At 43.3% G+C, this 13241-nt stretch overlaps 1 protein-coding gene across 1 annotated transcript in view; it reads right to left on the reverse strand.

Annotated features, from left to right (window-relative positions):
* Window positions 1-8553: 8553 nt before the first annotated feature.
* Window positions 8554-13241, reverse strand: part of CDC16 (cell division cycle 16) — a 65829-nt gene continuing 61141 nt past the window's right edge. Inside the window, exon 18 of the mRNA XM_045007190.1 lies at window positions 8554-9913. Within this exon, the coding sequence (XP_044863125.1) occupies window positions 9648-9913 (266 nt within the window). The 3' untranslated portion in view covers window positions 8554-9647. The remainder of the gene's footprint in view (window positions 9914-13241) is intronic.

A 13241-nucleotide genomic window follows, 5' to 3' on the forward strand; every position in this document is an offset into this window, starting at 1 on the left:
ACCACATAGGTGCAAGCGGCCATGTGTCCTAGAAGTTTCAGGCAATTCCTTGCTGTGGTGGTGAGGAACTGCCTGAGACTTCGAATGATGTCGCCCAGGGCCCAAAACCTCGTTGCCAGGAGGTATGCCCTGGACTGTGTTATGAACTCTATTCGCTGAACAGGGGACAGAGTTCGATTTCCCCATGTTTAGGAGAAGACCAGTTGGTCAAACGTTGTTCTTACGAAGTCAACTTGTGCCTTCACTTTAGCCCTGGAGCAGCCCTTGATCAGCCAATCATTGAGGAATGGGAACACCTGTACCTGCCACTTGCGTAGGAATGTGGCCACAACTGCTATGCACTTGGTGAACACACGAGGCACCGCTGACTGACCAAATGAGAGGACTGTGAACTGGTAGTGGTTGTTGCTCACCACAAACCTGAGGTACTTTCTGTGGGACGGTGTAATCGCTATATGAAAGTACATGTCCTTCAAGTTGAGAGCAGCACACCAGTCCCCTGGATCCAAGGAAGGGATGATGGAGGCCAAAGAGCCCATGTAGAACTTGAGTTTCTTCATGAACTTGTTGAGCTCTCGCAGGTCTAGGATTGGCCTGAGCCTGCCTTTGGCTTTCGGTGTTAGGAAATACTGGGAAGCCCTTGCCCTTCAGCTCTTGAGGAACCTCTTCCTCTGCTACCAGCGACAGGAGTGAGTGCACCTCCTGTATGAGGAGTTGCTTGTGAGAAGGGTCCCTGAAGAGGGACAGAGAAGGGTGGTGTAAGGGCAGGAGGGCCGAGAATTGTAGTGAGTATCCCCTTTCTACCGTGTGGAGCACCCATTGGTCAGATGTGATGTGGGGCCATGCAGGGTAGAAATGGGATAGTCAGGTAAGACAGGTTGGATCCAGTCCATGTACTAGAGCGCCATCCTCGTTCGCACCTTCAAAAGGCCTGCTTCTGGATGGACGAAGGCTTGGGCTAGCCAGAGCCGTGGCCAGAGATGGGTGCAGCCTCTTCCTGAAGCTCCTGTTTCTCCTCCATTGAATTGTCCTGTCAGTTCAGCAGCTGTTAGAACCGCAGAGGAGGTTGCAGCCTAAAACGCTTCCGCTGCATGTCGGGAATATGGAGGCCCAGCGACTTGAGGGTGGCTCTAGAGTCCTTTAGGGTATGTAGCCTTTCATCTGTCTTTTTAGAGAAGAGAGCCAAACCCTGAAAGGGGAGGTCCTGAATAGACCTTCACATGGCTATCACCGTCGCCGTAACCCGAGTTGCCACATCAGCTCCGTCCATCGTGGCCTGTAGTGAAGCTTGGGAAATCAGCTTGCCCTCCTCCACAAGGGCCAAAAATTCAGCGCAAGTCCTGTGGCAGCAGCTGTGCAAATTTCGCCATTGCCCCGCATGTATTATAGCAGTACCTGCTGACAATGGCCTGCTGATTGGAAATGTGGAACTGCAAGCCGCTGGTGGAATAGATCTTTCTCCCAAAAAGGTAGAGTAGTTTCGCCTCCTGATTCTTTGGAGAGGGACCTTGGTAGCCCTGGCGCTCATGTTGGTTAGCAGCGTCCATTACCAGGGAATCTGGTGGAGGATGGGTATATAAGTGCTTGTAGCCCCTGGATGGCACAAAATAGCATCTTTCATTGTGATTAGCTGTAGGGGGCAACGAAGCTGGGGTCTGCCACAAGGTTTTTGTGGTGTCAGCAATGGTCTTTATGAGGTGTAGGGCAATATGTGCAGGTCCGGAGGAGGCAAGGATATCCACCTATTGGATCTGTGTCCTCCACTATCTCCTCTGCCTGAATGCCCAGACCCTGAGCAACCCTCCTTAGCATTTGCTGCATGACCCTATTGTCCTCCAGGGCCAAGGCTACTGAGGTGCCTGCCAGCGCCTCATCTAGAGAGGAAGAGACCTCTGTAAGGAGTGGCTGCTCTATTTCCTCCGCGCCCACGGGGTCCTGCGGTGCTTGGGGTTCCTGGGCTGGTGCTGACACCGATGGTGCCATGCCCCTCGGTGCTGGGACTGTATACATGAATGCAGGGGTTGTCAGGACTGAGGCCGTCAGTGCTGATACCATTGGGGCCGGTGTAGACGGCGCTGGTGCCGCAGGGGTTGGGATGGTGGCGTCAGGGAGTGATGGCGCTACCCCCGATCTTGCCGATGCCAACAGTCCTGGAGGAGGTACAAAAGTGGCCTCGGCCACCGCCGCTGCCCTGGAATGCAACCCTTGGCTCCGCCCTTGGCCTTGGTGAAAGGCCCAAGGAGTCCAAAAGGCCCACTGTGCCAGGGGCTCTCACTGCATGGGCCATGGTCTCCGAAAAGGAGGACCACGGAGGAGCGGTACTTCGCGGTGCTGACAGTCTGCGCTGAGGGCTCAGGGACTGACGATGCTGCTGACTCTGTTCTGGTCCTGGGGAGCAGTGCACTGGGGATGGAGACTGGCAGGACATCATTTTGGGCTTTCTCCTTGATGGTGCCAGGGGAGCAACTAGTGACAGCAACCTATCCCATCTAGGCAGGGAGAATGGTCCCATGAGATGGAGCAGGTCCTGGGCTGCCGCAAACGCCTCTGGAGTCGATGGGAGGCGTAGCTCTCAGCTCAGCCTTGGCAAGCAAGAAGGGACCAGACTCGACTGCTCTTCCTCAAGGGCAGGAGTCGACGCGACTGTCACCGGCAGTGGGACTGAATTAGTGTGGCCCAACTTGGGTCTCACGATGGCTAGCTTCTTGGGCCTATCCAGGGGAGAACGACCCCTCTCCAGTCTCCTCCTCTTCTGTGGCACCGCCGATTGAGACTGGTGCCTGCCTGTGGCATGTGAACTGCGAGTGGAGCCAGGACGTTGCAGAGTCCTTATCTTTACTTGGCACTAATCCCCATGCTGATGGTGCCAGGGCACTCTGTACCGAGGAGGAGATATTCGGTGCAGGGTCTGCCAGCCTGGGGTCGGATAGGGGGCAGAGTGCAGCTTCCATTAGTGGGCTCTTCAGGCGCTGATTCCCATCTTTTAATGTCCTGGGGCAACCTCCCCTGCAGATCCTACAGCAATCCTTTGGATAGCTCTCCCCCAAACACTTCAAACATGAACTGAGAGGATTGCTTCTGGGCATACACTTGCTGCAGATTTCACAGGCTTTGAAGCCTGGAGACAGTGGCATGCCCCAGTGCTGGGATAGCGCTGGAGGGGAAACCACGCCAAAGGAAACTTAAGAACTAACCTTAAGTACCTACTAACTACTTAACACTAACTATAAAAATTAATGAATAACTATATACAGACTGCTAAATGCACTTGTCACGACAAGAGCAAGGGGAAGTTCCAGCTATCGGCCACTGGTAGTAAGAAGGAACTGAAGGGGCGGCGGGTCGGTAGGGCTCTATGGGTGCCCGGACAGACCCGACGGATACTGCTAGGGGAAAAATCTTCCGGCTGCCATGCGTGCGCACGCACTCACACACACCTGATTGGAATTGACATGAACACTCGAAGAAGAAACAGGTACCATGGACAAGGCAGGGCTCAGGAATCAGGCAAGAAGGCAGAATCCAGTGTAGCAGCCAGCCAGGCATTCACCTAGTTGCTCAGAGAACTTCCTATGCCTCCTTCTGGCTTCAATAGCAAGTCTGAGCCAATCAGAGAAGCCACAGCATCAATGTTTTCATACTGACACCCCCAAGGGCACCATAGAGTCAGTGGATCTCTCAACAGGTGGTCATCTGTGGAGGATTTCCTGATGAATTCTCCCTCCCTATTCATGCTGGGGAGCCCATTTTATTCTGTGTTACATACACCTATAACCCGTATAGATAAACATTACAACCTAATCACCTTATTTAATAATTTAATCGTTATATATTGTGGTTAATTCATAAATAATCAATGGGGGATTAAGAGATTTAAACTGTAGGTACAAGGGTGGGAATATGTAGGATAGGGGTATTGGATTGATAAGCATATATTATTGGTGTGTGTTATGTATATAAGTAAGAGAAGACTATAAAGGTAAGACCTACAGGCCTGAGGCCTGTCAAATTTCAGCTTAGCCATATCAGGCTTTAGAAGAAGGCTGAAAGAAGCTGACATGACTGGTTGGCTCAGGGTAACCAGTAAAGCTGCAAGATTATTGAAGAGGTGTTAATTAATGATGATTGTGAAAATATGCCACAAAATATCCCAATCAATACTGCAAACTGCCCATTTCCCTTATCTGGATTTCCACATCCCATAAATGTTGGGGGTGCCCTGCTTTTCATAGGCTATTTTCTTAGCTCCCCTTATCTTCGTTAACATTTACATCAATAAGTCACCATGGCAACTTACTGTCATTGCAGAATTTCCCATGTTGTTACAATTGGGCATTTTGCAGGATGAATGGTACATAGCCACTTCTGTAGCCATACCTGCAGCAGCATAAGCCGCCACATCCAAGGAAGCCTGCGGAGCTGATTGATGACTAGATAACCTTCCACAATAAAGGACTGAAACTGCTCCCTAGTCCTTTCCAGCAATTTATTTGCAAATTGAGAGATTGCTTTCCAGTTATTATAACCACATTTAGGCAATGCAGAGCTGTAAACTCACCACAGAATTAATCTTTCTCCCAGACACCAAGTTTTTTTTGCATCTTTTTCCTTGGGGGTGGCTGTTGCCCAGTCTTGACTACTCTTCTCATTCACCATGGCCACTACTAGTGAGCCCAGCATAGCATGCAAATAAATACTTCTCAAACATTCTGTTCATTTGGCCACAGGGGGAATGGAGGAAGGGGCTTGCCATAGGTAGGCTGCATGAGGGCCTCATTTATGGGAAGTTATTTCCTGCTGTAGCCAAGTGCAAAACATCAGTTTATGGGTATTTTCCTCCACTAGCTCTACTTGTATATGAATGAAAGCAGCCAATCTCCTGAGAGCTCTCGGTATACCCTAAAATCATCTGGTACCAGAGAGGATGCCTCTGGTACTAGTGTCTTATCTGGTGATTAAGATGATCCATTAAGGGAAGGCAAGGGAAAACTTCCCAAGGTTAGTCCTGCAGTATCGGGAATGACTATTGTGCTGACATGGGGGGGAAGTCCAGTAATAGAGTCCACAGGTTGATTGGTACCAACTGTCACAGGCCTCTCAGTACCAGCAGCCAAAGGCTCTCTCCTACAGAATCAGCTCTTGAGAGAGAGTGACAATGTTGATCTGGGTGCTGGAGCATCCCTCAGGCCATCCAGTATGGTCAGCAACAAAGCTGGAATGATACCGGGCCCCAGTTATGCCTGGCCCGAATGTCTGAATCCCTGGCTCTATTCTTCTCAAAGATCTCCATTTGTAAGTAGGAGAATGGGACCTGGAGAGAGACCTGGACTCTTGATAGTGAGACTCAAGATTCTGCTGAAGTGAAGTGGAATATTCTGAAAACCAAGGTGGTGCAGTACTGTGGGTGGGAGGAGCTCTCGGAGATCATGACCAGGATCTATGCTGGGAGTGCAGCAGCAGAGGAAGCATGGTCAGCTTCCTAGCTGCTGGTTCCATGCAAAAGGTGGAGCTAGCACCAAAGCGGAGGATGATGAAGAAAGCAGTACTGGGCATATGATTGGTGGGCTGACAGCAGAATGCGGTCTATACACTTTTCATCTCAAAGCTGTTAACAGGAAAGTTTACACACACACACACACCCACCACACACACTCTCGCTCTCTAACCAAAATTAAAATGTGTCTTCTTCCAGGACTACCCAGTAACCATCCCAAAATATCAAACTTACCTTTGAATGTTGCTTTTCAGTTTCTTGCAAGCAACAGAAAAATAATATCCCTGTACATTTATCACTTATGTCTCCTTTACCCAGAAAAGCGAAACACTGATTGCTTATGCATGCTAGGGTGCGGGGGGAGAGGATTAGGGGACAGTGGCTGGGTATGTGTCTGAATAAGGGAGAAAACGTGTCTAATGAGAGGTGAGCAGAGTGTGTGTGTACTGAAGAGGAGTGTGTGTGTGGGGGGGAAGGCTAATGGGGATTGTGAATGATTGATGGTGTGTATAGATGGTGATGTTTGTTTTTTCCTTAAAAAATAAAAAACACCTTAGTAGGAGCCAGGTCTGAATCTTTAGAGCAACTGTATTTCAATTTTTTAAAAAAAATCCTTACAAATGATTTATTAATTTTAACTATTTTTGGAATGTGGCTTTACTTTGCACAATTTGTACTTCAGCAATGATTACCAACTTGGTTAAAAACACACCAAGATATATAGCATCCAAAGTGCAATACGTGGGATAAAGAAGTCACCTATGATAACATATTCTAAAATGATTAATTTATTGCACAAAAATAAGATTCCTACTTTTACCAAATATTCCCAACCTCTGTTTCTACACAGACAAATTGACAGTTGATGACAGCAGCAACAGCTTTTCTGGCAGAGCCAGGTCCCCCAGATTCTTATTGAGAAGGCAGCCTCTGCTGCTTTGATATAAAATGCTCTTGCTATTTTGAAGGGAAGGCAAAAAAACAAAAACAAAACGAAACAAAAAACAGTTGAGAAGAAACGTCAGCCTGCAGCTGGAGGAGAGCAGTAGCTCAGCTGACAGTTGTGTTAAAATAGGAGAGGAACTGAACATTCAACTGCCTCCTTTACAAAACACTTTTAAAAGCATGTATATGAACATGAGATTATGAACTCTCCCTTTCTGACTTAAGAATTCCCCCTAAGAAAAAGCTCAAAAATGTATTTTTTTTTAAAAATCTCTATACGATGTGCCTATCCATTGCCCTAGGCACATGTACATTAAAAACCTTCACAAGACTCTTCAACCTCCTCACCCATTCAGCGGAACAAAATTAACTACACACAAAATCCCCACCTTTCTTCACCCCACCCATCCCCTTCCCCCCCCAAAAAAACCCTTCCTCCTCAAGAGTCTAGTAGAATAGATAGGCCTTGTAGCACATCTTGAAGATGAAAAGATTCTGACTAGTTTGAGGCAATGTGCACATTGGGTGAAAGCAAGATCCAGACCTTACGGCCCTCTTCTTGAGAATGCCCAACCAACAGGAGCTTCCTGTCTGTCTGAACTGATGAGAGGTGTTACACAATTCCTACATACCAAAGAAACAGGAGCTAGTAACCCTTCCTGCAACAGGCTCTCCTGATGTTTGACCTTTTATTTTTTCTATACGATGCCCCTGCTGTGTGGTTTCCATGTCCAATGCCCACTGAGCAGGGGCTCTTTTGTTTTCTTTTTTACCACTGGGTACCCCACTTCAATGCATTTTTAGGCCAATTTCCTAGCCCAATTTCAGGTGAACTTCTGGAATTCTCCCCTCATGACAGCCAGGATTCATAGCACCTGCAATCCAAACAAGAACAATCTGTACCTTCCTTAAACTGCCAGTAGAGGGGCACTAAGGATATGAGCATCCCCCTCTGAGAGGAAGATGCCCTGGAAGGAGTTTCAGAGGGTATGAGATGCAGAGGATTCCCATCCCACATCCCTTGTTCAACTGGACCAACCAGATTCAGTCCTTGCTGAGAGTGGGAGTTTTCCCCAGTTACAATTATTGGCGATACTCTGTCAGATAGCCCAAGTACAAGCTTGTGCCACAACATCTTCACCAGTCTATTGTTACCAGCACTAGCTAAAAAAGCTAGCATGGGTATGCCTATCATGCTACACTCACCCTTTCACTTTGCAGTGAGGACACAACCAAAAAAAACAGCATGAGGGAAAACTGCATCTCTCAAGGTTTAGTTTTTAAAAGAAATAAAATAACTATTTCTCTTCAGAAGCAAGAACACAGGGGAAAGGGGACAAAAATCTAAAGCTCCCCACAGAGAAAAGGTCCAAAAACCAAAGGAAAATGCTTATCTATTGCACAGAGATGTAAAAATATCTAGCATATGTGATGAGTGTTTTTCATCTATAGATCTCAAAGCTCTTTACCAAGGAGGTAAGTATCAATATCCTCAACTTTTCAAAGTGCTATGGAAAGATCAAGTAATATATAGCATTTAACTAATAGCACTAATAATAGTCTTCCAGCATTTGTTCCTTTTTGTTTTTTGTCCCCCCCCCATCTTACTTTGATAACTATGAAACATATGATATGTCGGGTAGTTTTATTGTCCCCCCCCCACCAAAGCAGTGTCAGAAATGATTGACTTTATTCCAACATAATGTTTAAAGTGGCTTGTTAACCAGATTTATAATCAATATCTGATGAAATTTTAGGCCTATTACTTGATTCTGATGACTAAAAAGTGAATTAATCACCTTTCTATCTGAGAAAAAACAACATGTAACATAGTTGCTGGTTCCTGAGCTTTGAAGTACTCAAAACATCTGGACTGCTACACTATTTTTCTTCTTCTCTTCATGCGGATTTTCACTTCTATACATTAGCAAACACTTAACATTTAGCCAAGGTTGCTGAACTTAATTAACAAAACACAGATAAGTTAAAATTAGAGGCTATCCTGAATTAAACTACTTAAACTTAACCCTCCCCTTCCCCCCCCAAATATGCACAAATTTTAAGGCAAGTAAGGATAAGGAAGAAGAGAGGGGAGACGTTTATACAAAACATGGTTAGTATCCATTTTAAGCAGGAGCACAGAACAGCCCTACTTAGTTTATTGGATGGAGAAATCATTTCTGTTCATAAAACACAAGGTTGTTAATTGTAAATAGTGATGCACAGAGCGGATTCAAAAATAAAATACCACAGACTTAGAAATTTTTAAAGTACTGTACACACACTATTTAGTTCTTTACCTTGACAAAATAACCAAGTGAAATGTAAAGAGAATTTCTACAGCCTTATAATCAGCACATTCTGCCTTGCTTATAATCAAGCTAACTTTTGAAAATAGCAGCTCAGGATGTCACTGATTTCCAAAAACTGAATCAGATGTAACTATTAAAATATTTATGATACTCTGAATATTTGTGCCATTCATATTTGTTGCCTGATCAGCTTTCCCAAAGCAGTTTTGCTTAACACTTATCTTCCACTAGTACAGTACAGATGACAAGATTAAACAATTATCAAAAATAGGACAAAACAGAACCCATAATATCCATTACCCATGCTTAAAAAGCTTTGACATCAATTTAATATATAGCAAATTAGATTCAGCTGATAAAAATTGCTCTCCACAAATGCATGTAGAGGCTGAACAAAATAATGGATACTGTTGAAATTATTCCTGTCTTAAAAGAATAAAATATTATGTTAGCAACAAAACCCTAGTTATTTTTGAGTGTTCCTCAGAGATAGGTTGAAAACTTAGAAGCCATAATCATACTACAGTAGCCCTGGGCTACTCAATTTAATGAATATTGTATATTACTTCATTTTCAGGACATATTTTTAAAGTTTCACAGTCTTAAGAGCAGTCACAGGGTACAGTAACCAGTTTTAAAAACATAATATATGAATTTCACCTTTTACTCCATTATGTAAGATTATTTTGTAGAAACAATAAAATTGGAAATAGTCTGTTGGTAATGAATATTTTTTAACATTCTTAAGGTAGACATTACTTCTCTGGTATTAAGCATAAAGAAGTAGTTGGGATTTGTATAAAAAATAGCAAATTCCTGAATGCATGACACAGCAACAAAAAAGCTAAATCAAAATGTTTTACACTTTTACAAAATGAGATCTGTACCAGTGTTAGTCATGAACTATGGTCTGACATGGATGTTTCTAACATCATATCACTTTCATTCATTTCAATCTCAAAGGTTTCTTCTAATGGACGAGTAGTATCTGTAGTTTTCCTTTGATTTGATGTTTCCAGTGTCACAATACCACTTTCATCCAGCGTTTGTCTTTCTATATCAAATTCCCTGAAATCCCAGGGAGGTGAAATAATGTTCTTTAATGTCTTCATAGTGTGTACATCAAAGTCATAACATCTTAATTTGTCCTTAATTTCTGTTCCTAAAAAGAAACGTTATTAGTTACTGTTCATATGAACATCCCCAAGATTTCACGTCTCATAAAATACTTAGTTTACCAGCAAATAATCATGCCACTTATACACCCACAGACCACTGATAAGAAAGTCTATAAGCTTTATGCTTTGCCTACTACTGGTTCTAGTGCACAATCTCCTCTCTTAAAAAGACCCACGGTATCCCAATATATTGAGTACAATTCAGCTTCACTTTTACAAGAAGACCTCTTTCTGTTAAACTATTTCCTGTCCAGTCGCTTAAGTCAGTTTTAACCATATATAGCTCAATTGTAGCCTTTAGTCAAATAACTGTATAGTACATCAGAATATATCAACTGACTATATGTGCAATAAGCCCTAACATTTAGAGGAAATGCATTTTCAATTGCTTTTCACACTGCCAAACCAATTTGTTGGAATGACAACACAGACATTACTTCTTAATTGGCTTCAGCCTCATTAACATGCTTCACGGTGTACTAACTCTATTATTCACCATGGAGAAATGAACAACTCCAGTGAAACAGAAAAATATGTGCAACTAGGAAGCTGTGTGAGAAAAAATGCTTCCATACTGCATAAATATCTCAAACTTTGGCAGCATGGGGGGCTTCATTACCTCATATGGGATCATCTTCCTATTTTTAAAGGGTTTTTTTGGGGGGGGGGGGTTATGTATCCCTACTGCTTCTACAAGGGACAAGTGTGATATTCATTCACTACCACAAAGACGTGTTAGCCAGGGATTCCCTACATACATTTATCTGATGCATCATTTGTGAGCAACTCCTACAGATAATATTGCTCTTAAATATTGATCATCCCCCCATCTTTAAACTGTGACAAGCAATTTTTATTTAAAGAAACACTGTTTTGCTAATAAAAAGACATGTATTTTTCGTTTTTTTTTATTCTCTGCTATCTTCACACAATTACACTTTAGTAATTTTCAACCAAGAACTCTCCTCTGTCTAGATGCTTACAAAAAAAACTTGACAGTGACTAGAAAGCTGGTGTGCTGTGATCATCAGTTCAAATACATTCCTGGTCAGTAATGAGGAAAAAATTACCACCTAAAAGCTGTTTGGTGAAATGAGTCGGTAGCCTCAGTCCTGTTCTTAGTGGACAGGACATTAAAAAATACATTATTACTGACACTCCTACTGAAAGACTGAAGTGTCCAAGAATTAAATGAGCAGGGAAACTGAACTCTCTCTTCATCCTTTAGAGATGGTCCATTCCCAGTAAGCAGCAAGCAGTCTAAACACATTTTCCAGTCTTCTCTCCTTATCCCCCTCTGTATCTCCAATCACGAAGACCTCAAGTTTAAAGCGGTCTCTATCTTCTCCATATTCCACCTTTAAACACATTTCTTCCAGGAATCAGAATCACAGAAATGTAGGAATTGAAGAAACCTATATTGGTCATATAGTTCAGTCCTCTGCACAGAGGCAGGACAAAGTATTATCTAGACCATCCCTGACAGATGTTTGTGCAATATCTGTAATTTTTAAGAATGGGCTAGACAATCTCCTGAGGTAATTTGTTCCAGTGCTTAACTACACTTAAAGTTAGGAAGTAAACAGTGAGGTGGCAAAGAGGTTAAAAAGTGAGGTGGCAAAGTTTGCAGACGATACTAAACTGCTCAAGATAGTTAAGACCAAAGCAGACTGTGAAGAACTTCAAAAAGATCTCACAAAACTAAGTGATTGGGCAACAAAATGGCAAATAAAATTTAATGTGGATAAATGTAAAGTAATGCAACTGGGAAAAATAACCCCAACTATACATACAATATGATCAGGGCTAATTTAGCTACAACTAATCAGGAAAAAGATCTTGGAGTCATCGTGGATAGTTCTCTTAAGACATCCATGCAGTGTACAGCGGCAGTCAAAAAAGCAAACAGGATGTTAGGAATCATTAAAAAGGGGACAGAGAATAAGACGGAGAATATCTTATTGCCCTTATATAAATCCATGGTACGCCCACATCTTGAATACTGCGTACAGATGTGGTCTCCTCATTTCAGAAAAGATATACTGGCATTAGAAAAGGTTCAGAGAAGGGCAACTAAAATGATTAGGGGTTTGGAACGGGTCCCATATGAGGAGAGATTAAAGAGGCTAGGACTTTTCAGCTTGGAAAAGAGGAGACTAAGGGGGGATATGATAGAGGTATATAAAATCATGAATGGTGTGGAAAGTGAATAAGGAAAAGTTATTTACTTGTTCCCATAATATAAGAACTAGGGGCCACCAAATGAAATTAATGGGCAGTAGGTTTAAAACAAATAAAAGGAAGTTATTCTTCACACAGCACAGTCAACCTGTGGAACTCCTTGCTTGAGGAGGTGTGAAGCCTAGGACTATACCTATGGAGGCTAAGTCTATTAATGGCTATTAGCCAGGAGGGGTAGGGAATGGTGTCCCTAGCCTCTGTTTGTCAGAGGATGGAGCTGGATGGCAGGAGAGAGATCACTTGATCATTACCTGTTAGGTTCACTCCCTCTGGGGCACCTGGCATTGGCCACTGTCAGTAGACAGGATACTGGACTGGATGGACCTTTGGTCTGACCCAGTATGGCCATTCTTATGTTCTTAAGTTTTTCCTAAGGTCTAACCTAAATCTCTCATGTTGCAATTTAAGCCCATTACTTCTTGTCCTGTCCTCAGTGGATAAGGAGAACAATTTATCACCCTCCTCATTATAACAACCTTTTATGTACTTGAAGACTTACGTCCTCTCTCAGTCTTCTCTTCTCCAGACTAAAGAAACCCATATTTTTCAATCTTTCCTTGTTGGTCATGTTTTCTAGACCTTTAATCATTTTTGTTGCTCTCCTCTGGACTTTCTCCAATTTATCCACATCTTTCCCAAAGTGGGGCACCCAGAACTGGACACAGTATTCCAGTTGGGGCCTTATCAGTGCTGAGCAGACAGGAAGAATTACTGCTTGTGACTTGCTTACAACACTCCTGCTAAAACATCCCAGTATGATTGCTTTTTTTGCAACATTGTCACCTCATATTTAGTTTGTGAGCCACTATAACCACCAGATACTTTTCTGCAGTACTCCTTCCCAGGCAGTCAGATCCCATTGTGTATGTGTGCAACTGATTATTCCTTCCTAAGTGTAGTACTTCGCATGTGTCTCTATTGAATTTCATCCTATTTATTTCAGGCCATTCCTCCAGTTCATCAAGATCATTTTGAATTCTAATCCTCTCCTCCAAAGTGCTTGCAACTACTCCCAGCTTGATATCATCTACAAACTTTATAAGTGTATTCTCTATGCCATTATTCAAATAA

This window comes from Mauremys mutica, chromosome 1, assembly GCF_020497125.1.
Source record: "Mauremys mutica isolate MM-2020 ecotype Southern chromosome 1, ASM2049712v1, whole genome shotgun sequence".
NCBI classification, from domain to species: Eukaryota; Metazoa; Chordata; order Testudines; family Geoemydidae; genus Mauremys; species Mauremys mutica.